Below are 27,640 nucleotides of genomic sequence, written 5' to 3'. Positions count from 1 at the left end.
CAAACCTTGGAGTTTGTTTGGTGCTGAACTCTCCAGCCTCTGGCATGGTATTTATTCTTAACAACCAACTAAACCCAATACAAGGGAACCTAATGGGAAACTAACAGTCCCATTTCCAAGGAAGTAGAATATGAAACAAGATGGTGTTGGTCACATGCTTAGAGCCCCTGGGAAGCCAGTCATTCTGGAATTAGAAAAGGAGTTTTGACAGCCATAGACCACTTTGGCCTGGAAACGTTTCCAGTATTGGATCTGATATATCTCAGTGTTATTCAAATAACTGTACCATTATATTATGCTGGGGGGGGGGTCTCCAGATTTGGCTTAAAATGTTTTCATGAATGCAGCCATGTAGTCATTGTGAATTTTTTTGACTTTACTATCCACTGACCATTTTAATGAAGTTCTGGGGAAGTTTTATTAATTCCCCCCACCTGCCCTATCCCCAAGTGATTATTTGTGAGTGTGTACCTGTTTGTGCAGCAGCCTCTTTGGTACTTGGCTGGTACCACGTGAGAGTTGTACTTGAACATATAACAACTAGTGTAGTGTCAGGCCGTGACCTCCCTCAGAATTCATCATCTTGAAGGTTACATCCCGGAGAGGATCTGCCATTTCTCACAGTATTTATCGCAGCCAACAGCAAGCGATGCTTCCCAGGGGGTGCGCGAGCTACCTTTCTCATATGGATGCCATCTGTTCCTAATAGCTCAGGCTCTCCACACCATCTTGTATTTTTACTTAACACTGTTAACTCATCACGATTAGGGTCAAAGACAATAGATTCATTAATATCACCCCTCTGAGCAGTTGGAGAGGATAATGCATGCGGTACCCTTGAAGAGAGACTGAAGAATCATTTCTCCAAAGCACCTACCCATTCATCCGGTGGAGAAAGCACCCAGAATTCCATATTAACCACAAAAGGTGCAGTGTTCTCAACCACTGCCTGACTGAAGGTCATCACCAAGCCAAAAATAATTTTTTTCTAAGATTGCTTAAAAATAACCTTGTTAGAACTTGCAAACACACCTACCGATGGTTCATTCATGGTGCTCATTTAACACTGAGCTTTGTTTATTGTTACAGAATTTTACCTTCAATGATGACTTCAGTCCCAGTAGTACCAGTTCGGCAGACTTGAGCGGCCTAGGAGCAGAACCCAAAACACCAGGGCTCTCTCAGTCCTTGGCGCTGTCATCTGATGAGGTATGCTCGTGGCACTTTACCATAGAACCTCTTTCTCAAACATCCATGTTACCCGTGAACTAGCAGCTGGAAAGTGTTTTTAAGGTAGATTTTGCATGGAGATCTTCGGGACCACAGTTTTATATTTGATATTAAATCATCGTGATTTCTCTCCTTCTCTGTCACAACATGAAAGCAAAGTGTTATTTCTGAGCCCCTTTAAAATGTCAAGGGACCTCTCTTACTATATACTTGGACTTTATCTGATTTAAACGAGGTGACTCTCAACAGAGCTATGGGGGTGGGAGGCTGGGGACTGGAGAGCAAACATAGAAGACAGCTGAGAAATGACATAGAGTTTCCAGACCCCGTTCCCTTCCTCCCTCACCTTCCCCACCCTCACCCCTACCCTAAGATTCTAATATTCCCTCTGAGTTGAGTGAGGCCCCTGGTTGAGAATCACAGTGGAGGAGAGGGGAGAGGTAGGGTTCCAATAAGGAAGGATAACTGGGTAAGAATCACTAATTTAGAAGCCAGGGCCAAAATAGCATTGCTAAGAGTTCCCAGGAGATAAATGTGCACAAGAGAGGCAGGAAATTACATTAGTAATTAACTTAGTGCCCCAAGAGATAAGTAGAGGAAAGAAATGCTAGCATTTGGGGTGGGTGGGAGGGGGGGGGCACTGTAAGTAAAGATATTTTTTTGCTCCAAATATTCGTTCTTAGTTATTTCTTTCTAACATGATTTTTCCTTTGTAAACTTCTTTTTTTTTTCTCTTAAATGTTTCTGCCCATATCTTCAGGCTTGGCACGATTTTAATTTTATTCAAACTTTGTACCGTAGATGTTGTGTCTCCTGTTTCTATAACACTTTTCTTTTTGATTCCTTTGTTGCTCCCTCACTCAGAGCCTGGATATGATAGATGACGAGGTGAGCTATCAGTGGGCTGTGCGTGGTGGCTTATTTGATATTGTTTGAACCTTTTCTCTCTTGGTAGATGATTTAAAAATCAAACAATACAAGAACACTTTCCTCGGTAGTGGAGGAGGTCCTTGTGTTAAGTAGTTTCACACTCTGCCCTTGTCTGTATGTCATTCAGTTTAAAAGATATTCCCGGGTCCAGAGGATCTCCAGATTCCGCCTGAATCCCGCAGAGTCCCGCAGTGCATCCCCCATCACCATTACGTGACATGGTCCACTGCGTTCCACCTCCTTCGTCTTCATCTCAGCTTTCCCATCCCCTCTGAGTGTTCCCCAGCGGGTCACTGAGGTGGCTTCTGCCTCTCCTCCCAGAACTATCTGTCATTGCCTTCATCTCCTCTTACCTTAGCGGTTCTAGGAACCAGCCTGCCCTGTGCACTGTGAAAAGTAATACTCTGCATTGCACAGATTTGTAGACTTTCTGAGCCTCTGTTTCCTCATTTATTAAAAGTAATTGTGGATACTCCCTGTACAGTCCTCATAGGCTTGCTTGCTGCACAAATGAAATAATGGCTGTGAAATTTCCCCTAAGAATGCCTGAGGGCTTAATACTCTCTTCTAAATGAAAGCTATCTCAATATTTTTAAATGTGTTTTTACATATCTCCAATGTCTTATCAGAGGATAAATGCAGAGTGATGCATTGCATATAGAGATGAATGAAACATTTGTCTGCTGCATCTGATAATCTCTCCAAAGTGTTTTAATGTAAAAGCTTGCAATATTAGAGTGTATTTTTCAAAATCAAGCTACCTACATTAATAATGCTGTTTTTTGGGGGGGATTTTTAAATTTCTGAGTACCTAAAAACATGTAGATATTAACTGCGTATGTGTGTTACACACACTACAACCATTAGTTTCGTTAATAAATATGGCTCTAGTAGGCAAGAAATTCCTTTTGACACTGTAATATGCCATGCTGAGCCATTGCTTTTCAGTCCTTTAACAACACTGCGTAACATTCCCACCTCAGATCCTTGATGACGGACAGTCCCCCAAACACAGCCAGTGTCAGAATCGGGCGGTTCCCGAGTGGAGTGTGCAACAGGTCTCTCACTGGCTGATGAGCCTGAATCTGGAGCAGTATGTACCTGAATTCAGTGCCCAAAACATCACTGGAGAGCAACTTCTGCAGCTGGATGGAAATAAACTCAAGGTAAAGAATCCTATGTCTGTGTTAGGTTTTCAGGTATAATTTGTATTGCTTGTAACACCAACCATGTTTTCATCAGATCAGAGCTTTCTGCATATCTGAGAAGTAATTCTCATCCATGATTAGCAAAAAGGACGTTGAGTTATTTCCCAGTGAAGTTTTGGAAAGTCATTAGGGGTTTAAATAGCTCTCCTGGGTAGGAGAACTAGAGGCTCACACATGGTCCATGTATTAACTCAACTTAATTCCTGTGTACTATGAGTTTTAATAGTAGCCAGTGTGGACTCTTCAATTACATTAGAGTTAAAACCCAAATCCCATGTATCTTCTTTAGTCATTTCTCCTCCATTCCCACTCTTCCCTGCATACCTCTCCAAAACTGGAATGATGTTTTCCCCAGAACTTTCTTCCCCCAAATATGTGCAGGCCATGCCTGCCTCCCACTTCATCACACTCTCATTTTCATCCATCCAGTCCATCTGTTTTAGAAACTGAGGTGGCACCCATCCCTGTGGAAGGAGGGCAAAAGGAGCTTACAGCCAGCTCCCCACCCCCAACTTCAGCCCCCTGCTGGGCTGACGGGCAGATGCGAAGGTCTTGACAAGTCTTGAAAAGGTTAGAGATCAGTCAATAGCCTGTGAATATGAAGGCCCCATTGACAAAGCCGTCCCTGTTGGGGAGATGGATGCATCCCGCTGTTGATTCTGAAGGTCATGAAACATGTGAAGTACCAACTCCCCTTGTTTTGCATCCCAAGCCCATTGAGCAACCTCATTATAATCAAGCTTCTTGTATAGGTCTGCCTAAGGGAGAGAGTGGCTGGCCGTGCTGCCATGAGCATCCTGGTCCCAGAGACGTTTCTGGTCCTCATTTTCTAAATGCATGCATTGGCAGCAAGGAAGCCATGCCGTTGCTTCTTGCCCTTCTTAGAGGCAGCAGGGGTCCTCCATGCCTATCTTTTGAAAATATTGATGAGTTTAGCAATACTTTTGCCCTGTAAATGTCTACAGCCTAAAGGTTGGAGAAGCGGAATTGTGCCCTTCTTTTCATTCATTCATCCATCAATTACCAATTTGGGAGGCATTTCCTAAACGAGCTTCAGGGTGTACTGTGCTGGGGATGTCACAGAACAAAAGAACAAATAAAGCGTAGTTCCCCCAGTCGGTAGATTGCTGGCAGATATAATCAGCTCTTCCTCAGTTTTTACTTCAGTTATGTTTAGTTTTTTTTAATTTTTAATTTTAATTTTTTTATTTGTTTCAGGTGTACAAAACAATGTCATAGTTAGACATTTCACCCCTCACAAAGTGATAACCCCTCTCCCCCGATCTGTTGCCCCTCTGACATCGTATATATCCACTACGCTATTCACAGTAGCCAAGACTTGGAAACAACTGAAATGCCCATCGGCAGATGACAGGATTAAATTAGTTTTTGAGTTTGAACATATTGTGACGCCAACCTCATCATAAGCAGAGAGGCCATTGGTTTTCAAATTCAGTTTATGTTCCCTTCTTAGGCTCTTGGAATGGCTTCATCCCAGGACCGAGCAGTCGTCAAAAAAAAACTCAAGGAAATGAAGGCGTCTCTAGAGAAGGCTCGGAAGGCTCAGGAGAAAATGGAAAAACAAAGAGAAAAGCTACGGAGGAAGGAACAAGAACAAATGCAAAGGAAGTGTAAAAAGACGGAAAAGATGACAGAGGGTGCCGGCGAGCCATAGCACACTCCCTCTCCCGGAGGGTGGGGGTGCACCAAGAGACATCGCCACCTCTCCTTGCCCCGCTCTCCTCTGGAGGATGAAGACACTGATGACAGGGGTAATGTGCTCTAGGCAGATTGGGGAACTGTGTGTTGAATAAGTGCGTTTTCTGCAATAATAGAATACACTCTTAATTTTAACCTGCTGAAATAATCCCAAGCCACCTTTAGTTTCTTAAACAAACCAAGGAGCTCATTTGTGAGCGATGCCAAGTCGCTGTGTTTCTCTCTTCTCTTACTTAGCAACAGCTTGTGTTGTGCTGGGTGGGTTGTGTCACTGAGAGAAGCAGCGTGACCCTGCCTGACAAGCGCATGACATACCCTGGTGGTAATGGAGGGCCATGAATGTCCAGTAGGGGAGCCTGACACTGGTCAGTGGCTTGTAGCTTCATGGCCGAGAGCACCACTCTGCCGTGGGGTCTGGGCTGCAGCACCTATGCCAGCCTGTGGGAAAAGTCCCCCCTCATTTCTGTGCCTGGACCATGAGACAGCCCCACGGTGGAAACATGGGCTCTCTGCCACATAACCACCTACCGTGGCGACAGGCACGCCCATTGCTCTGCTTGCTGGGCGCCTGAAAGAGAGAAAAGAATTATCGTTATTTGTTAACCCCAGAAGGAAGCAAAAGCCTTAAGAATGTGGATGTGGGTATTACCTTGGGGTTCTGAGGGTAACATTTCCTCCAGATTTAGCCAAACAAAGAAAAAACTCAGATGTTAATGCAGCCATGGGACAGTGGGATCTGTTGTTTACTTTGCTACCGCTGCGTGTTCAGTATTTTCAGCAACCTTGGCACACACAACGCAATTCCTTTTTACCCCAACAAATTGAACAGGAAATTGATTTTTGAGGAAGCCAACATTTTCAGGTTTCCTCTCCTGGGGAACATTCCGGCTAGTCTTCAGCCCGACTGTGACACAGTCAGGAACTTGTCGCATATTTTCTACTCAAGATTTCCCAAGTGGGCTCAGTTAGTGTTTCAACAAATGTACTTTTAAGAAAAACAGAAATACCAGTTCGAAAAAATTTAAATTTGAGTAACATTCAACCAGAGAAGCAATTTTATTGAGCACACAGAATGTTCCCATAAAGGTGAGCTGTCAGTTACATTTTAGAGATGCTTTGAATGGTTTTTCTGAGCCATTCTCTTCCATTCTTTAGAGATTTCCACTTTACACTTAAAGTTTAAGAAAGCGTAGGATACAGTCTTCAGTGGAGGCAGTTACGCATATTTGAAAGCCAGTATTAAAGGATTTCAGTATTTCATCAAACTAATCCAAGTGCAGGAGACTGGGGCTGAGGAGGAGAAAATGAACTCATCTTGAGAAATTTCAATTGATGGGTTGTTTTCTTTGTTGTTGTTTTGCTTTTTATGCTCATGTATCTGGTTCTCTTTGCTGCGTTAGCTCTAAAAATGAGGTCACCCACTTTCCAAGGGACGAGGTTTACAATAAAAGTTGAGGTCAGACAAATTCTTGGACAAGTATTTTACTTCCTTTACTACATGGGGTGTGTCTGGGTCCCTCTCTTCCACTGGAAATATTATATACGCAGAGCTTGGTGGGGAGGCATTTGGAGGTAACACACAATGTAAAGGGGCTCCTGTCCGTATAGCTTTATCTCTCTTGAGAGCATTGTGATTTTAATATTTTTGCTTGTCTGAATATCCAAAATCTGGAATTGTCCAAACTAGATATTTATGATTCTGTTCTTTCCCTAAGGCCTGTTTCCTTTTCAGTGACAGAGTATTGTCTGTTAAGCTTCGGTTCTTTTGTCACCAATCCTCAGAAACGCCATCCGAAAGTAACATTGTGCTTTACAGTTATCAAAGTCACTATGTATGTTTCCCTGTCTTATCTTCATTTGGGGTATGATAATGAAACTGCCATACTGGAAACTCTATTAATATTTTGAAATGTGTGGTGCTTTGCTAATTATTAATATCATGAGAAACAAGGAACCACTATTAATGAACTACAAAATCCAGCAAATCTTTTCTAATGCGAAAGACTAAATTAGTTAAAATCTGGTAATACTAGTGCTAGCTTATTGTAAATTTTTACTTATCTTTGAAAAAAGGTGACCTGGATCACACTGGAAGTTTCACTGTATTCATTTTAAGAGTGGAAATAGAAGGATGATTATCTTAAGTTATGTTTACACTTCGGTAATATTTGAAAATGGATGTATATACTATACTGGGAATGTCTGTAAGTCTGTGTCTCTGCACATAATTTATGATCTATTATATTGCATTTTCTTAAATGTCTTAGAAGTATTGTCCTTTGTTTTAAATTTATTTGTATGCTTCCAATGTTTAGGTCGATGACTGACTGACAATAATTAGTAATCAAATTGTGATTCCTCGAATCATTTAGTTTGTATTATGACAATTTGATTTTTTTAAGTTAAATATAGTAATTTTAGATGTTAGTGAGTTATTTTTAATACTACTACTTAAAACTGCTGAAATTATAAGAGGCACTTGATTTGATTGTCCGACAAAGGATACAAGGTAGACTGGTCAAAGGGTATGAAAATGAAGTGAAGGACTTCGGATCTTGTGAGCACTTTGCTTCCTGTTATTTTTTTAGCCAACTCTAGTGCATGATGCCTAACCGAGGACCCAGTGTCGCACACAGTTCCTCCTTCAATGCCCATGGTTTTCAGTGTCCATGCAACTTAACACGATTGTTGCTTCGTGAACCTTAAAGACTTTGTAGGTTTTTTTTAGTCATCAAAAAAGGAACAAAAAGGGAATATCTAGTTAGTATGAACTATATTCCCTAAAAACGACAGCTCTGTGTGACTCTTAACAATCACCAAAAGTGTTTGGGGTTTAGGTAATGCTTTGGGGGCAGGGGATGTGTGTGGTGAGGCCCAGCTGCAGACAGAGAGCGGTGTGTGAGCAAATATCTGGGGCAGGGCTTTCCATGAAAGGACTTTAGTTCTATCACAGAATTACGCTCGTGAAGACTATCTTCTGTAAAAGAACTCACCGTTTATGTAATAGTTTTCTAATATTTTTTGTTTTTGTTTTTGCTTGAATTAGAAGTCACTTCAGAGTGATACGTTGAAGCAGAAACCTAATTTTGCCCATTCTAACACACTGATGAAGTCTACCTTAAGTTTCATGACAATAAAGCTTTTCTATACCGCCCTCCTTTAGCTGGGGTTGACATGGGTTTCACACCCTCAACATCATGTAAGCGTTTTAACCCACAGCAGTTCACAATTGCAGCATGATAGGTGCTGATGCCAAACTCAGCTTTTAAGGGGCATGCAGTGGGAACACTACCTGTTGCTCCTTTGATGTTGTTTGGAACAATGACAAGAGGATGAGTGAGGAACCAAATTAACCCTTGCCACTGCCTTTTGCCCTGCAGTCATCTCCACCCTGAAATCTTAAGATATCCCAGGCCAGGCTACAAAAATAGTCCGGGGTTGTTTGGTCTAGCACCTTACTTAGCCTTTATGGTTTGTGCTGAAGACAAAGAATTCTTATCTAGGTTTCTTGTGTATCTGGATTAACATATGCTTTACAATTACATTTTAAAAGGTAAATGAAAAATCTGTATTTATATAGATATTCTGACTCATTTGTAAGTGTTAAAGGTTACATAGGCCAAGCCTCAAGAGAGGAAACCCAGTGTTTACCAATAGTATTCCAGAAGATTCTAAAGGGAGGTGTCCCAACAATTCTAAAAGAAATGTCTACACTTTGGATGTGTTGTAGCCCCCTCATTGCACTGAGATATTTAAGAATTACCAAGTTCCATTTGAGTGACTAAATTTACTGTCCCAGTAGAGCTGCAGATGAAGGGCATTGCACTTTGGTGGACAGCGGTCCCTACGGTTTATGTCACCTACTTAATGCTTAGTCCTTAGTGCTTTCTGAATGAAAAGGTAAAATGGAAAAGAAAAGACCAGGTCTTTTTAAATATCTTTTCAAATTTATCTTTACTGAAGGATCTACCTGTACACTGCTCTGAAGCTGAGCATTGAAGGATGAAGTCCAGAATTAAAATGTTCATATTTCCAACTAGAATTGTTTGCATTATGATGATGAGATGGGAAGTCAATTTCTAAAGAAAGCAGTGTTGTAAGAAATCAGTGTGCTACAGCGATTCACTCCTGGAAAACAGCCTGGGTCTGCAGGAAGATTTTATTTATATTTGTCTTAGGTATTTAAAATCTCAGGAAATTTAGTCTTGGTCCAAACACTGGGGAGACAAAATACCACCATATGCTACACAGGTAGTATTTGAGGAACTTACAGTAGCAGGATAGAATGGACCCAATGAAGAGGTCAGAGGACACAGAGAAAGCCTACAGAATCAGTCCCCCCTGGAAAATGAAAGCATGGGTGTCCATGTGGATGTGTGGAAGGCATGGTGGTTACTTGAAGGCTGACGTGTGTAAGTGTGTGGAGCGAGCACAGCACGTGACCTGCTTCCAGATCTACAGAGTAAGGAAGGAAGGAAACATGATGTCCAATCCTTGGCCCTACCCTAATCCCAACCCCCAAACTGCTAGGGATTCGAGAATGAATGAGAGGTAAGGAAATAAGAGAATAAGAGGCAACTTCTCAATACTGTGCATGCCACTTGTGTAGATATACAGAACACCTGTGTGTGACTATATCTCCCACCTTACGTGCACACACACACACCGCAATGACATGGCATAAAGAAGTAGATATCGTATGTGGAACTTGGTAATGTCAGGACCGAAGCAGTAATCATAGCCTTCTCGCCACATTTTGTGTTGTGTAGACATTGAATGGCTCATAAGATTTGGAGAGATTTTTTTTAATGTATTTCTTCTACTAAATGCACTTATCCTTCTACATGTTTATATATTTTGGTAAAATTGATTTATTAGAAACTTGGTATTTTAGTAAGATAAAATTTCCTCAAATGTTTGGTTAATGCTTTGATGTCAAAATTGCACATTGCTGAGTTGTAACTCAGATATTTATGCAGCTTTGGACATTTCGAACTGCAGACTGCAGTTTCCTTGGCTAAACATTGCACTGTGTGTTGTTGTGTATTCGCTCATGCTCTAATATGACATATTTGGTAGTTGTGATGCATAAGTCACTAACTACTGGCTCTCTGATGGCAGCTAGCCATCACATGACCATTTATTTTCTCCTTTTGCATAGTGATGGAATGGTAAGGTCATTGCCAAATATGACCCAAGTGGATATGAGTGGGAATATGTTGTTGGAAGGTGTACACTTCTATTTCTCTCAGCTATTTTATGCACACACCCATGTCATTTTCTGTTAAGGATTTAATCTTTCATCCATGAAAGAACAATTGGCCAACAATAGCTAAATTACCTTAAAAGGTGGGAATTAAGAGACTGTCCAGCTAGATGACACCTCCCAACAACATCAGATTTAGTTAGTGCTTAGTGAAATCCCTTAAATATTTATGTATGTATTTTCCTTAATATTATTTATGGTCATCACTACTGCTTTTGTATTTTTTAATGGTGTCGCAATTAACCCACTGGTACACCTGCTACACATCACTAACAAAAACTGACCAGCTGGAAAATGAAAAAAAAGAGAGAATGAATTCTGTTCCATTGTAAGAAGTTGATTTATTTTCTTCTTTCTTTATATAAAGGAAAAAAGTTGTTTGAAAATAATTTTAAGTCCAATAGATATGGATAGCATGTTACCTGAAACTTTTGATTTGTACATTTTGGTGTCTGATCCTTTGCATGGAAGAGACAATAGTGCCACGTCTGAATTGTTCTCTTGTGCTTGGTTAATATGTATTTCTCTAGATTGTTCCATCTCAAATGACATTTCTTACTCTTTGGTTTTCAGAGGCATTCAAAGCAAAATATTCTTTGTTTTCTGACCAATCTAAAAATAACCTGTGATTAAATTTAATTTGTTAGTGTAAATAAATTTCTTGCCAATGAGTATTATTGTTGTTAGACAACGAATGCAATAAAAAGAGAAATACTAAAATCTGTTGGAGTAATTTTTTTTCCTCTTCCATTTTCACCTTCAACTAAAACAAGCCTTGACTGGATAAACCTGTATTAACTGTCAAAATATATCTATCAATCAAGAGCAAAGTGCACATTTTCCATGGAAATGAAACTAAAAATAAGTTTTAGCCCTGGTAAAGTGTAAATTGGCAGCTAGAATTACATTTGAAAGCACAATTATGGAACTGGGCATAAAGTTAAAAGACCCAAGCTTCCACCAGAAGCTCTCTCACCCGTCTTTCTGTTCCCATCACAGCGTCATCACAGTGTCTGATACCTATCAGCCTCTTCCCGAGGTCTGTGACAAATCCATTTGGCAGTGGGCCTCACACAGCATGGGACAAGCTAAGAGTCAGGCCATCCCATAGTATGGGGTTCCTTTCAACAATTTTATTTCTAAAACCTTAAATGTTCAGAAGACTGAATATAACAAATGAGGGATGTTAATCCCTCCCTCTCCCTCTCTCTCTCTCTCTCTCTCTCTCTCTCTCTCTCTCTCTCTCTCTCTCTCTCTCTCTCAGACACACCCCCCCACACACACACACACACGCGCCATAATTTATCTGTGACTAAACCTTTCGCAATGCATAAAATTTAGCTCTGAGCATCACAGAATAAATGAATTAAGCTGTTTAATCTTCCTTGGAGTATGTTAAGAAATTCCTGACCAAGAAGAAGCATGTGTCCCTTTGAATGATTTTGAGTGTAAGCTATGTCTCTGGGGGGATGGTGTGCAGAGTTTGCTTATTTCAAGAACAATAGAACAGTATGGTCATTTTATTGATATATCAAGTGATTTCTTTTTAAAGGAAATGTGTGGGTATTTTGTGGGTTTTTTCAACCTAAGCACCACAGCCATTGATAGTTTCAAAACAGTATTTCAGAGAATCCAACTTCAAGAGCTGTGAACAGCATCACTAAGTAATTGAGAATTCATAGGGCACAATAATACATCATGCCCCCTGAAATCGTTACTAAAAAATAACTCTTATTCTGATGTGAGGAAAGTGTTTTTCCATCCAGACAAAATGTTCCTGTTTATTACTTTAACTCAGTGGTCTTAAAATCAGCAATTTTCAAATTAGCAGCAAAACATTTTTCCCCAAATGCCAGACCATCGTCATGGTAAGCACCTTAGAAAAACTTTGTTTCTAATGTGACTGCCTGAACATCCCAAAGAGATAAGCCAGCTGGGAAGCCATACCTTCAGAGCAGACACACAAATAAATGAAGATAGGTAAACTTTTCATATGGCTTTTATAAGAAAATGATAAAGTCATCTTTTCTTCTGAGTCCCATCCCTCAGAAGAGAGCCAAAGATTGGTAACCATTTCTGGTTTTTGTTTGTTTACTTTGCTCTTGTTTTCTTCTTAGCCTCCACAGCAAGTTAGAATAGAAAAAGTACCTCCACCACCGCCAGCTCAGCAATATTGTCTTTGGGGGCACTTAGCTTTCCCTGAATTTGTGTTGGGCTTTAGTCTGTATCCAGTCATTGATGTTAACCAACTTCTTCATTTTACCAAGTCAAAGAAACGAAAATGTACAAAGTGTGCTGAGATAACAGACATTCATAATTTTCAGGTGTGACAACACTCCCAAGAATTTTAAGATTTTTTTTTGCATGCTATTTGCTAGAGGAGAATCACATAAGAGTAAAAGGAGAATTGTGGTATTTAAGTTTATATTTACTGACCAAGTCAGTACATAAGGGGAAACGTAAATAAGGCTGACTGTGCAGTGTATGGAATGGCTTTGCTTAAGGAGACATGCGTGGAGTTGAGGGGTAGCTTGAGTGCACATCGCATTTTCTGGCATGAGAACTCGAGTGCCTGAGTGACTGCTGGTGTTCTGGTGACGGGTGAGGCCATCCTGCTCTCCTGGTTTCTGAACAAGACAGCAAGGCAGCAATAACATGCACTCAGGGAACTCATCGTGTCTTAGGGAAGGTACCTTGTGGGTCACATGCAGTTAACATTATTTGATACCTGACAATGGACATGACCATTTTAGCCATTTCATTGAAAAGCGTTTTTATTGGGCCATGAGATTTTCAAGTATTCCAAGATTGATTTGATATGCTCTCAAAAAAGACTTATATATGTCATATTTGTTCCCAGTTAAACATCATGTTCATTCCTTATGAGGTCCTAATTCAAGGTGAGTATTCATTGTTCAGATGAGATTACTAGGACCCCTTCAATGTGGCAAGCAGCTGAAATGTTGAGGTCACCATGGCATGGGTGCAAACCGGCCTGTCAGAGCTCACAGCAAAGCGCTTTTTGGTACACCGTGCCAATCAGCATTTTCCCTTTGTACACAGCGGCAACTGTACTGCCTTGCAACACTGTACCATTTTCTGCATAAACCTGTGTGACTTTGGGTTCTTCTGTTAAAATGTTCTGTATTTGGATCACCTATCAAAGAAATAACATTAGGTTAATTTTTTTTAAGCCACTTCGAACAACTTTAAACCTGGGGTCATTTCTCCATAAGAAGAGGCCTTTAGGTAAATCATATTTTGTTCTAAAATGACTATCTAAGACACTTGTTTCCTCATTGGCAAAATGACAGGTTTTGATCAGGTGATTTAAACAGCAGTGGAGATACATAGGCCTACGGAAGTGAGGCAAGAAATATGAGTAACACAGCCTGGGTGTGAGACATTAGGCAATAGTAGGGACTATGGTGAGCGGGAGGGTGGCTGTTACTCAGCAATAGTCAAATTATTGTCATGCTGAAATTCAGGATAGTTTTTGTGTATTTTCAGATAAACTAAGAATTTGGATGTTTACACTTAATTCTTGTTTTTTAAATGATAGCAATCAAAAAAAAGTATGGCCCAAAAAAGAACATATCTCCATACCACACTCATCCATTCTTCTGAACTTATGGTGCCAACTCTAAATGCGTAAGATTTCATAAGTTCAGTTTCTTTCATTTAGTTGAGCGGAATGATTGTATCATTAGTAAGAGTGTAGTAGTATGTTAGGCTGACTACATGTAATAGCCAATATTTGACTAATTTGGCTGATAAAATAGTAATTTCAGACGATGTATCCTACAATAAAGAGCACTCTATAAGTCTGGAGCCCAGGGTCATGGTTTGGATCCTCTACTCACCATTTGTTTCTCATCTGTAGAATCAGATGAGTGGGACTAGATTAAGTTCCCTCTTAACTGTAACTTTCTATTCTTAAGCTTTTAGGATATAAAATACAATGACTTGAAAGGATACCTATATACAAAAACACCAAATATGGCAGACTAGGAAGGCCAGTGTCTGGATATTAAAGGGTTAGTGCGAGCATTTAAAAGGACCTTTTTAAAACAACTGGCACCAAAGATGGATGTTTTGGAAAATTGCTATAGCATTAAAGTGTAGCAGTTATTTACTGGGAACTAGTTAATAGTGAACCTTGGCTTAAGTAAATGAGCCTCTTTTAATACAACAAAATCACTCTTCTACGAGGCAGTGCATTAGATAATGGACTGTTATTACTTTTTGCTATCTTTACCAGATCCATCATTGGAAAGTTTTTTCTTTTTCCAGAACAGCAAACCAAGTCCATGCTATAGCAAATGACCCAAGTTCACCAAATGAGCTAACAAGCAAGAATGAATTAGAATCTAACACTCTGCTGAGTTCCAAACAGTGCACACACCATAGCCTACATGTCTTCAGTCTATTAAACATGGCTAAGAACTAGCAAAAGGCACAAAGCATTGCCATTGAAGACGATTACAATTGCCCTGTAAACCAAAAAATAAAAGGCAGGGAAGGCCATAATGTAATTAGAAATACACATTTGGTTTTCCTTTTTAAAATCCAAGACACACAGGCTATAGAACATATTTTTTCTGTTGGATGGGGCAGGGTGTCTGAGACTGACTCTAAAAACCAAGCTTTCAAAGGAATACATAGCAGTGGACTATGTCAAAATATCATATACTTGATGTAACTAACAAGCATGTATAATTAATACATCCTGAAAACTCACGGTAGAAAACCCCAGGTAAGTCATAGTAGACTTGCACATGCCTGTGGCAAGGTGAGTTTTAAATTTGTATTTGCACTGCCAAAATAATCCAATGCATAAGGACCATGGACACCAAGAGGGTCACTGAGTATTCTACCGAGATGGAAGAGAAGGTCTTTTAATCCAAAGTAACTCCAGCAAGTGATTTATCCTCCTGTTCTGCACGGAAGATTAGAGGGTGGCCATTCGTGCTTTAGGTCGGATCCACTGTTAACTTACGCATATACTAACCCACAGGAAGGGGAACTTGAATACCAAGGCAGGTAACAAACAAATGACGAGACCATAGCAGTGCAATATACATTATATTTTTTTAATTATTATGAATGCCCAAGTTGGAGAAACTCACTATTGAAATAAAGCTATGGACCTAACCCTAAAAAACAAAACAAAAACCAAATATATATTTCCAATTACATCATGGTCTTTGAAGCTTTTTATTTTTAGGTTTGCAGGACAATTGTAATTGTCTTTAATGGCAATCCTTTGTGCCTTTTGCTAGTTCTTAGCCATGTTTAATAGACTGAAAACATGTAGGCTATGGTGTGTTCACTGGAACTCAGCAGAATGTTAGATTCTAATTTGTTCTTGATTGTTGTTAGCTCATTTGGTGAGCTTGGGTCATTTGCTATAGCATGGACTTGGTTTGCTCTTCTGGAAAAAAAAACTCTTTCTTTCTAACGATGGACCTGGTAAAGAATAGAAAAAAAGGATAACAGTCCATTATCTAACGCACTCACCCAGCCCTCCAGGTCCACGCTCTGCTCTGCTTACATGTGTGCTAAAGCCCACTATGAGAGCTCCCTCACCCCCCAGCTCCCAATTAGGGTGACTAAGAAACAGCATCAGCAAGGGGTGGGAGGTCTGAGGGGGAGGTCGGTTTCTTATTCTCCAATCGTCCTCTCCATGGGTCCTTGCTGCGGGGCTACATCCCTCAACCAGAGGCCGGGTTCTTACTAGACCTTCTCTACATGCAGCTCTCTCCTTGTTCTGGCTCTGGTAACCACTTCCTGCCCCCTTGCTAACCCTGGGGTGCTGCATTAACTCCTATTGACTTCCCTACACTCTGCCCCCACCTTTGTACATAGTGTCCTTATTAAATCCCCGCAAAGTTCCCAGTTTAAACATATCATCTGTCTCCTCCCTAGACTCTGACTAAAAAGCCTCCCAAAGTCAAATTCCTTTTTACATCTGATCATGTGGGTCATCTATCCACGTCCCCCCTTTTATTTGTCCATATAATTAAGAATTAAGTTTTTAACTGAAACACATCTGGCAATCAGGTCACTGATCTGATTAAAACTCATTTTTCAAACTAACCTCTGATCTGGGAGCACTCTTCAAGTTGTGGAAGATTTTCATGCCATCGGGATGGCATCCAACCCAAAGATCCCCTGTTACAGGATCCACAGATATGTTATCCACGAGTGTATTCACGGCTAGGGACTTCCCAATTAAAAACAAGAAAGAAAAACAGAAAGTGAAGAAACATTTGAGAGATGACCGAGCAATATGTCAGGGAACACCATTGTCCTATCCTTGGTTACCACTCTGCTGGTTCTAGGGACACAACAGTTCTGCCCATTTTAATAGCACTCAGGGAATTCCTCTAGCCTTCCACCAGGCTAGTATTTTATCAGTTTCCAGGACAGATGAGGGAGAGGGAAGATACAGAAAGCCAAAACAGACTATAAAAAGTTAGATGAAATCATTTGGACTAACATCTGTGCATGAACCTAAAACTGGAAAAAAAAAATTTAAGTGCAGCATAAACATTTCTAAATGTTTCATTTCTAAAACAGCACGTGCAAATGATAGTTTTATAAGGAAGCATTCAGAAAACAGCCAATAAATGTAGATTCCTTCCTGATGAGAACATCAGTGAAATGTGTAGGCTCTTCTTTAGTGATTAGTCATAGGCTATGTGGCCAGAGCACAAATGGTCACCTGGGGCCTAATTTTTGCCTTGGAATTGGGAAGACATTTCTTCTTTAGTTTCCTGATGTTATTCAACTCCCTGCTCTTCTGCTGTTTATTTTCTAAATATAAGTTGCAAGCATGTGATGACTGCACAGATTGCTGTCAAAGTTTTGTACCAGGGTCATAAATAATACTGATTCTTAATTCCACCATTCATCATCTTGGTTGCCTTCTACCAGGGAGAAATCACACCTGTTTGTTTACTGCTCACTCTCAGTTGGAGAAGCAATATCTACCGTGTACCTCAAACAGAGACCAGCACGCCTCAGCACCCAGAGACCCTGTAATAACCGGCAATGACTCCTCGCAAAAGCCAGAGCATGGGAGGGCAGCATCAGGGAGCCCATGCTGCCCCGTGCTTCCTGCTCAGAATGAGAACCATCCTCACATGTCGGTGAAGGGACTAGTGGGCTCGAGCATCGTGGCAGAACCTCCTTTTCACCTTCGTGCAGAGCCATCACTCATTCTTACCCTGGGAACAGGCAAGGTTGGCCAAAGGAGGTAGCCAAGCAAGCATGCTCTGGTCAAAATCCGCCCCAGGCCTTCTGCACTCACCAAGCCCCCGTCCATCACAATGTCAGACTTCCTACTCTGAAAGTTCACTTCTTTTTTCTTTTTTTTAAAATTGGGGAACAGTGTGTTTTTCCAGGACCTCTCAGCTCCAAGTCAAGTAGTTGTTTCAATCTAGTTGTGGAGGGTGCAGCGCAGCAGCCCATACGGGGTCGAACTGGCAAACCTTGGTGTTGTGAGTGCTGTACTCTAATCAGCTGAGCTAACTGGCCGCTCCTGAAACGTTAATTTCTTAAGGTGAGGGAAATGTTTGTTTCCGGGCTCTGCTATAATCTTTGGAAGAGATAATAGCCAACTGGTGAATTCCATGGCAGATGAAATCCTGTAGAGATGAGAGCTGGGATGGGAGTGGCGGAAGGGCACGGAAGCCTGAGGTCCCATTCATTCACCCACAATTCCTGAGCTCCTACCGTGTGCTCTGCAAGGCGCTCAGCACCTGGAGATAATGGTGGAAGGGACAGAGCTGGCTCCTGCCAGGAAATGCTGACATTCCAGCTGGGAACCCATGCCGGGCTCCTGTATATCTGGAATTCCTAGCAACACTAACTCACCACAATGCACACGCATGCTTTGTTTCATGCTTCCACAAAGCCACCTGGAAAATTTTACACTCCTTTGTCAAGGAAACTTAATAAATTATTCTCTTTGGGGAAAAAAAAAGTATTCTCTGTTAACAAATATCCCAATTTTTAGAAAATTGGAATGTACTTAAGTGGCTGCCTTGGATTTTTTTTTTGGGGGGGGGCAGAGGGGGACATTTTTATTGTGATAAAATATGCATAACATCCACAATAAGTTTTTTTTTAAATGGAAGAAAAATGTGCATAACATGAAATGTATCATTTTAACCATTTTTAGTTGCACAATTCAGTGGCATTAAGTACATTTATAATGTCGTAGAACCACCACCACTATCCATGTCCAGAACATTACATCATCCCAAACAGAAACTCCACCCAATAGCTCCCCATTGCTTCCTTCTCAGCCTCTGGTAAACTCTGTTCCACTTTCTGTCTGTCAAATTACCTACTTCAGGCACCTCATATAAGTGGAATCCTATAATATTTTTCCTTTTGTGTCTCCCTTATTTCACTTAGCATAATGTCTTCAAGGAGGCGTATCCATGTTGCAGCATGCATCAGCATTTCACTCCATTTTGAGGCTGAACGATATTCCATGGTATGTATATACCACACTTTGACAGGACACACATGCATCCACGCCTCATTGAAAATTCTAAGATCAGCCTCAGGTAGTTTATCAAATTTCTTGGCACTCCTGGAATTAATTAACTGGCTTATTTAACATAATTCTTCAAACAGAAAAAAATAGCATGCCAGTCACAGAGGGTAGTCCCAGCTGAGCTGTTGCGTCAGGAGACGGGCACATTCTGTTGCCAAATTCGGGAGCCACGCCTGGAGTAAGCCTTGCCCTCCTCAGTCCCGCCTTTGCAGAGGCAGCACCTTCACCATTGTGTGTTGAGTGCATATTGGGTTGGGTTCTATTCTTACAAAATTCTTTAACTTTCAATTTACAGAAGTATGTATTGTGATAACCACAGTTTGCTTTTATTCCCTCAGCCAGTGTGAGTGTGTGTGAAATTCCATTTTACTTCAGCTAATACCAAGCTGGCTCTGCCAATGATTTTTAATGTCAAACATAATGTTACCATTGCTGTTGCTTCGAGGTCATTTTCTCTGAGTGAAGCCCCTCATGACAGTACCTCAGATATGCTGACAGAAACCGTGTGCACAGCGCCTGGTGACAGGGCTTCATGCTGTGGGCTGTTATGGCGGGCAAGCAACAGCCTGTTGGTTTTCAGGGACATGGGGGCAACTTTCATAAGACTCCACTTTGCTCTTCCTTGCTCTTTCCTCTCCTTTGTGTTTTTACCTCTTTTGACCCAAACCTTCAGACCAGATCGGAATTAGTAAGGGTAGAAGATGAACCCCTGAAGCACACCCAGCCCCATCGTATTCATTTAACAAGGATTTGTTGAGAGCCCACTAGGCGTTGGGAGCTCTTCCAGGAATAGGAAAAACAAAAGAAAAAAAAAATCTGTCCTTGTGAAGCTTACAGCCTAGTGGGAGAGGTAGACAGTAGAGAGGATAAATAAAATATATAGGTGGTTAGTCATGAACGCTGAAGTAAAGGCCAGGGTGGGGGTGGGGAGCAGGGTTGTAAGTGTAGCTTAGGGAGCCAGGGGAGGCCTTCCTGAGGTGACATTTTAGTGAAATCTGAAAGGATATGAAGGAGAGAGCCATGGCGACCTGGAGGAGATCACATGAGCTGGGGAAACAGTGCCCCATCCTGAGGCAGAGCCATGCCAGGCAAACTCCAGGAGCAGAGGGGCAAGGGTTGGAGATAAAAGCAGCAAAGTGATTGGGCGGCCAGGGTACACCACAGCCATTGTACTTAAGTTTTATAATATTGTGGAGAGCATTTGAGATCCTGCTCCCTGGCATATTGTCAGTTTGGCCCAAATAAACTCTTATAAAAATTCAAACAAATAAATAGTATTGTGGAGAGCACTGTCGTATTAAATACTAGTTGAGGCTCTTTCTTGGCTGTTCCATCAACATAGAGGGAAAAAAAGAAAAGGCAAGAAGGAGAAAGAAAGGAGGGGAAGAGAAGAGGAGGGAGAGAGAGAAGAAAAGGAGGGAGGGAGAGAGAGATGAAGTGAGCAGGAAGGGAGAGAAGAAGGGAGGGAAAAAAAGAAGGAAGGAAGGAAGGAAGGAAGGAAGGAAGGAAGGGAGGGAGGGAGGGAAGGAGGGAATGAAGATACAAGTAGATCTAGGAACACAATGCCAGGTTTAAAATTCACTAGAGCAGAAAGAATCAAAAGTTTCATAAATGAGACTCCCCACTCCACAGCTGAGTAAAAGTGAACAACAAACATATAACATGCTGATGATTCTTAATAAAGGAATGAAAAATTGGTTCTCACCCACTCCAATTAGACAATCCTTTTTTCCTCACTTTTAATTTCACAAATCAATTAGAATCTAATTATCATCTGCAAACTTATAGGGTTAATACATCTTACCTTCAATAAAGTTAAAGTCCAATTAGGGTGCTTTTCATACACATGAATCTTATGAGTCAGAAGTTCAGCTATATAGACATACCTTCAAAGAAGATAGAGCTACATCAAAGCACTTGAAATGATGTGATTCAAAAGTTAATGGTGAAGTTGTGATAACTTTTCCTAGGGAGGAACTCTGCCTAGAGACTGGAAAATGGAACCCACTTCAAAGCACACCAAATTCTGAAAGAACTAATGAGTTTACAGGGCACAAATGAGTTTTAATTCTGAAGAGTTATTTCTAAGGGTAGGAACCTAGTTGGCCCTGATCAGTAGGAAAGGAACTTAGCCCTGACACCAGCTCTTATTCTCTGGGAGCAAAACACGTTACAGTGCTTCTCTGAGTTTGTCAATATAGTGGCAAGCCCCAGGTTCTGCATTTCAGAGGACACTGAGTTCTCTCCAGCAGGCTGCAGGAAAGCCCTTTGACAGTGAACTCCTTGTTTTAAGCCAAAGAAAGTATGAGAGAAGATAAGATGCTTGGCCTGGATCTGAGAGAAGTCTTCTTCTCTTTCTATCCTGAGTCTGGTCCTGACCCTGTGGATTTAGAATTTTGCACACAGAGCAATGTCACACCCATCATAAAGATCTGTGGCCAAGAGAAATGACTGCTTGATTAACTGCTATTTTTGAAGACCAAGGATGATATGAATGATGGAATGCTGCCCAAGTTGCCTTCTCTAACTACGTTACTAACCCTTTGAAATCTGTGGTCATATAAGAAGAGGAATGGTATATAGATGGATGGAGATATGAGGTCTGACAATTAAGTTCGCGAACTTGTTGCAATGATGTTGCTAACCTTTTTTGATATCAGAGGGATTATTCATTATGAATTGTACCAACTGGACAAGCAGTTAACCAATTTTACTAGTTGGAAGTGCTGAAAAGGCTGAGTGAAAAAGTTAGATGACCTGAACTTTTCGCCAATTCACGCCTCTTGCATCACAATGCACCAGCTCACACGGCAATGTCTGTGAGGGAGTTTTTAACCAGTAAACAAATAACTGTATTGGAACACCCTCCCTACTCACCTGACCTGGCCCCCAGTGACTTCTTTCTTTACTCGAAGATAAAGGAAATATTGAAAGACATTTTGATGATATTCAGGACATCAAGGGTAATACAGTGACAGCTCTGATGGCCATTCCAGAAAAAGAGTTCCAAAATTGCTCTGAAGGGTGGACTTGGCACTGGCATTGGTGCATAGCTTCCCAAGGGGAGTACTTCAAAAGTGACTGTAGTGATATTCAGCAATGAAGTATATAGCACTTTTTTTAGGATGAGTTCATGAACTTAATTATCAGATATGTAGATTTCATATGTATATACCAATGCTACCCAAAGTTGGTCACCAGACCAATGCTGGTCTATCAATTGTTTGATCAGATCCACCATCAGATAACAATGTAAATGAACTACACCACTAGGCACACTTAACTGCTTAGTTAAGTTGACTTTTTTCCCCATAGTAACACTTTTTTGATGAAGGAAGCAGTGCTTTGATTTATATGTTGATGCAAGTCCTTTATCTTGTCATAAACTAGCACTAGTGATATATATATATATATATATATATATATATATATATCATTATACAATAATAAACTCTTCCCTCAAAGCAAAGCTATTCAGTAACACTAAATGCTTATCACAGTATTTTTCAGTAATGCTGAATGCTTATTCACCCTGTTGAAATGTACTTTTTCCCCAAAAAATAAATTTAAAACTATATCTTCACAAAACAGAATATTTTGATCTGATTAATTTTATCCTGTGAAAAACTAAGATATTTTATATTTTTCCTAATTTCCTCTTACTAAGATAACATGTTAAATATATCACATTATTTAGAAAAGGAGTCTGTTCTAAAGCTATCTAATGAGAACCTGGGGAAATGCATGACATTTTTAAAAAGTTTCCGTACTTGCCGTCAGGTGAAACGTTGATGCCATTAGCAAAATCAAATCCGTCTGCCACCACTTGAACTTCATTTGGACTGTAGTAAACAACATTTGACCACGCTAAACCCAAATATAACTCCCAGCTTTTCAAGTAGGGGTCGACAAAATAATGATCATTTGTGGCATAAAAGTGCTCAGGTCCCACAGCAACAATATCATTCACACTGCAAATCAAACACACACATATGATATATACAGATGAAGGTATTGTACATTACAGGGTTATGCATTGGCATTCATTATTATCTATTCCTAAAATCAAGATGTGGGATGGAGCCTTCACTCTAGCCATTATAGTAGAGAATTAATATGAAATCAGTCCCACTTATACAATCCTCAAAGACAATAATTACTCTAAGAAAACCTAAGGAGCTATTACAGCAATATAATTTAGAAGTTCTATTAACTGTATCTTTAAAATAGTGCTATGGGGTGTGTGTGTGTGTGTCTGTGTGTGTGTCTGTGTGTGTGTCTGTGTGTGTGTCTGTGTGTGTGTGTGTGTGTGTGTGTGTAGATTACTAAATTCATCTAATCAGGCCAGGAACCATTATCAGGGCAAAATTTATTTATGCTCATGCAGCACTTACTCTCATATAGAACAGTCCAAGGCCTCATCAGGAAATGGGAAAACACTGGCCATTTTGAGAATTGCGTTCTAATTAAAGCTCTGCTACTATTAGCTGTGTGATTTTGGGAAAATCAATCAATGCACATGTCAGGGCCTCAGTTTCCTTATCTGTAAAAGGAGGATGAGATGGACTGGTCTATCTTTCAGCTTTAAAGGGTCACCACCAGCCTTCAAGTTTCATGATTCTAAGCTGAGCAAAAGGTCCATGAACAAGAATGCGCAGAAATAGGATGCAATGGCTTTTTTTTCTTTGCGATTTTGATTCTCTCTATGTTGCTGAAAATCTAAGATGTATGAGTCTATTTTTCCACTTTAATAGGTACAACAGCAAACACATAAGGGAGTCATTCTTTGCAGATGGAGGTGACAGAAGTTCCCCAGGGCTATTATCTGGGAGAGAATTATCTCTTCTCTATTGCGGAGGGCCTAATAGCCAGCACATCAGCCCTGACGCTGCTCTGGGCTCCTGAGCGAGTTAGATAAGCATACCAAAAGCCTCGGCTTTAGCGCCTGTAAAGAGAGGTTAAATGATTTTCCCAAAGTCATACAGCTCATTAGTATAACACCGAGGGTCAGAATCTTAACTTGTGGAGTTGCAGTGGTAATCATAATGCCTAGGTGTGCTTTGCAGGGAGTCTGCCACTCACTAAACCCTCAATCTATGGTAGCCATTACCACTGCACGAGAAAGAAGGTCTAAGAATTTAGGATTAGTCTGTACAGGGTCCAGGCATAAATCTGCAAGCTGGATTTTTTTTGCTCCTCTCTTTTTAAAAAAAAAAATTTTTTTCTGAAATTAGTATGTTTTATGATCATTTGATGTTTTTCACACAAAGAAGCAGAGCTGAATGGTTTAGAGTAATAGCTTTGCAACCTGATGGACTCCACTTGAATCCTGATGTTGCTTGCTATAGCCTGTGGGGCCACGGCACATCACTAAACTCTGAGCCTCAGTTTCCTCTCTAAACCCTGAAAGGCTGGGGTAAGAATAAAATGAAGTAATGAATGTAAAAACCTTGGTACCATGCCTGGAATACAGTAAATGACCAATAATGACTATGACGTTATTATTAATAATAACATGCTTAAATTAGAATAGATTGGTAATTCAATTATGAATGCTATAAACAACCATCACACACAAAGCAGAAAATATACATGGCTAGTCTCCTGGATTGAAAGAGCAGAATTTTAGTTAATTGTGGCACTGTGATTATTTTCAGTTTGGTTCTATGTGGCTAAAGACCAATATTTTTGCAATTACCCCCCCCACACACCCAATACTCTAACCCTGGGAAATTGGACAAATCTGAGGTTTCCAAGGTTAGATGGTGAAACAAATAAAATAAGTTTTCACTATTTCATAGTGGCTTGGAGCACCAGCTCCAGACTCAAGCTACGAGGATTGAAATCCCAGCTTTACCATTTACTAATGATGTCATCTGAGGCGAGTTAGATACTCCAGGTCTCAAATTTTTTAAATTGGAAATGGTATTATAATAATACAACCTAATTAAGAACATATTTGTAAACAAATTAATAAAATAGTCTGTTTAAATTGATTATTGCAGCAACTAACTTATAGTAAAAGCTTCTTGTTCTTATTATTTATTATTAGCCCAGATTCTCCATTCTACATACTTTCCCTTAATTTAGAACTTAATGTTTGGCACATTCTCCATATCCTCATTCTCTTTCCAAAATGTATTTGTGGGATGAATGTGTGAATAAACTCTCCCATCAAAAACTATTCTGTGGGGCCGGCCGAGTGGCTCAGTTGGTTAAGAGCTCACTCAAGAGTGAGAGCTCTGAGCAACAGCGGTTCGATGCCCGGCCCGAGCTGAGCTGCCAACAGGTGATGGCGCAGCTAAAAAAAAACCCCAAAAAACAAATGAGTCTGTGAATTTTCATTCTTCCTAAGGATGCAGAAAAAGACCTGTGGCTCAGTTACTCAGCCATTATTTGGTTGATTGACCTTCATCCAGGAACTCAGTTTCCTCATCTTCAAAACCACAAGGTTAAGAAAGGAGGGGAGGAGACCCTAGTAACACTGAGCACCAACTGTGTACCAGGTGCTTTCCTAGGGACCTGCAGATAACTAACACACGAATTAAAATAAATTTAGATTTACAAATGCTGAGGTAGTTGAAATCTGTACGTAAATTATTCAAATAGAGGTTGGGATTCTGGAAAACCACAATGATTAGAGGATAAAAATTGTTTGGGAAGATAGTGTCGAATTATTGTCCTAAACCCATCACTAGCCTTATAAACCAAACCCTATAGCAAGCAAGGAAGTTGACTTTGTGTTGGGTTGACAGGGATCAGGGATCCCTGAGTGTTTTATTTTTCCATATTTTATATTGTCAAGGAGCCCAGGAGTTGAGTGTTAACCACAGATCCATTATTTCATAAATCGCGTGCACCCAAACAGCAGAGACAGTGCAGGAAGCTCTTAGAGGCATCAGATTTCAGATCTCTTAGGTATGTGTTTCTAATTCATAAAAACATCTAAGATTCCATTTTTTCCAATATGAAAATAAATAAATAAATAAATAAATAAGCTCAAGATGTAGAATGTGTCTACAAAACTGGTTTGGGTTTGAAATACTAAGTCTGTTTTTGGAAAACAGCAGAATTTTTTTTCTTGGTAAACCAAACAGACATCATGAGGCCAGCATCCAACCAGCCTGGAACATGAGGGCTGAAGAGAATGGGTTTTCTCTGAGGGGCCTGAGTCCTCAAAATTTCTACAGAAGAGTATTTGGAGGAGCTTGTGATCATTAGAAAGGAGAGCTGTACAGCTATCATCTCCCTCCCTCTCCCCCCACTCCCCCACAAAAGGAAAAACTGAAAGTGGATTAACCATCTACCAGTGTTAACGGGAAATAGAAATGTGATATGCCTCACTACCTGTGCAGAAGTTTGTGTCTGATGGTTTTCAGATGCAAAAGTGATTTTTCTTCTGGTTGAAATTTAAACAACTCAACAGTGCACTGCATATTTGGATGGTTCACCACCAGCAGGTACACGGTATTATCTGAGAAGAGATTAAAAACAAAAATTGGAAACATTAACTGAGCTCTCAGCTGTCAGTCCCGTCTCCAAAAAGCAATTTCGACCCACCTCCAACCAGTACTTTAGGGTGTCATGCAGATGGAATATTTTCATCTCTTTGTAGAGAGCAGCATTTGTGATTGCTCCAAAGAGAAATGACTAACGGAAGAACCACTGACAGTCTCTAAAAACTCCAAACTCCACAAGGGGAAAAATAACTTCAACTTAAGAATGAGCAGTGCTTGACACTAAAACTTCAAAAATCTTGTTAAGCTTTCCATTGCAGATGGTCTCAGTGAGGTGCGGAGTTCAGATAAAAGAGATAAAAGAGGTGGGAAATAATAACTTGAGAAGGCGTGCTTAGGTGTGATTTATACAGTGTAAGATGATAAATTCCGTAAAATGAATGAGAGAGAGAGAGAGAGAGTATCAAAGGGAAGCCGTTTCTGTGAGTCCATGTGACTTGGGACGTACAAGAGAAGAGTAAGAGAAGGTGTAACTAGAGTTAGCAAGTGAAGTTAGATTATAGTCTTTACCTTAAGAAGCAGTAAGTCTTTGGAAACCTTGACGTGACCAAACTGGTGTTTAAAGGAAAGCAATGCAAACTTTAATAGGTTGAACTGAAAAAATCGGAGGAGAGAAGCCAGTTTGGAGGCTCTTCAGTCAACAAACAGTATTTAATTTATTTTAGTTGGTGTTAAGTGATATAAAGGGAAAATAAAATGGAATAAAGGGATGAAGTGTAATGACATTTTCTTCATGAGCGTCAAGGAGGCTCTCTCCGATGAGGTGATATTAAAGCAGAGGCCTAAATGAAGTAAGAGACGAAAACATGTGGATATCTGGTGAAAGCGCATTCCAGGATGAAGGAAGAGAGGGGGCAAAGGGCCTGAGGCATTCACTTAACAGTAAGGTTGTGCTTGGAGTAGAGTGAGTGACACAAAGAGTGGGAGGGCTGAAGCCATACAGGTAGGGAGCCAATGTCAGTCTTGTTAGGGTTTAGGGTAAGGATCCAAGCCTTACTCATGGTGGATTTGAGTCAAGAAGTAGCATGTCCTGAGGCTGTAGCAGTAAGCCAGAGAGAAGGGACTGGACCAGGAAGAAAGGCAGGAAAGGTGATGAGAGGCATTTGACAAGAAGTATCAAAATCCCCTGAGAAATAAGGGAGTTGGAAATTAAACATAAGCAAGGATTAAAACCAGGATTCGTGTTTTGCACAGCAGA

At 40.5% G+C, this 27,640-nt stretch overlaps 2 protein-coding genes across 2 annotated transcripts in view; one reads left to right on the top strand and one right to left on the bottom strand.

The window, feature by feature from the left end:
- LOC109393134 (neurabin-1-like) overlaps positions 1 to 11,010 on the top strand; it is a 134,143-nt gene extending 123,133 nt beyond the window's left edge. The window contains exons 17-20 of the mRNA XM_019662074.1: positions 1,090 to 1,209; positions 2,095 to 2,118; positions 3,144 to 3,326; positions 4,843 to 11,010. Coding sequence (XP_019517619.1) covers positions 1,090 to 1,209; positions 2,095 to 2,118; positions 3,144 to 3,326; positions 4,843 to 5,043 — 528 coding nt within the window. The 3' untranslated portion in view covers positions 5,044 to 11,010. The remainder of the gene's footprint in view (positions 1 to 1,089; positions 1,210 to 2,094; positions 2,119 to 3,143; positions 3,327 to 4,842) is intronic.
- Positions 11,011 to 13,109: 2,099 nt separating this feature from the next.
- Positions 13,110 to 27,640, bottom strand: part of PON1 (paraoxonase 1) — a 25,603-nt gene continuing 11,072 nt past the window's right edge. The window contains exons 4-8 of the mRNA XM_019662073.1: positions 26,273 to 26,399; positions 22,696 to 22,896; positions 20,730 to 20,811; positions 16,454 to 16,579; positions 13,110 to 13,510 (exon numbers count right to left, since the gene is read on the bottom strand). Of these exons, the coding sequence (XP_019517618.1) occupies positions 13,352 to 13,510; positions 16,454 to 16,579; positions 20,730 to 20,811; positions 22,696 to 22,896; positions 26,273 to 26,399 (695 nt within the window). The 3' untranslated portion in view covers positions 13,110 to 13,351. The remainder of the gene's footprint in view (positions 13,511 to 16,453; positions 16,580 to 20,729; positions 20,812 to 22,695; positions 22,897 to 26,272; positions 26,400 to 27,640) is intronic.

This window comes from Hipposideros armiger, unplaced genomic scaffold (assembly GCF_001890085.2).
Source record: "Hipposideros armiger isolate ML-2016 unplaced genomic scaffold, ASM189008v1 scaffold_365, whole genome shotgun sequence".
NCBI classification, from domain to species: domain Eukaryota; kingdom Metazoa; phylum Chordata; class Mammalia; order Chiroptera; family Hipposideridae; genus Hipposideros; species Hipposideros armiger.
This window is presented reverse-complemented; position numbering and strand designations above follow the sequence as displayed.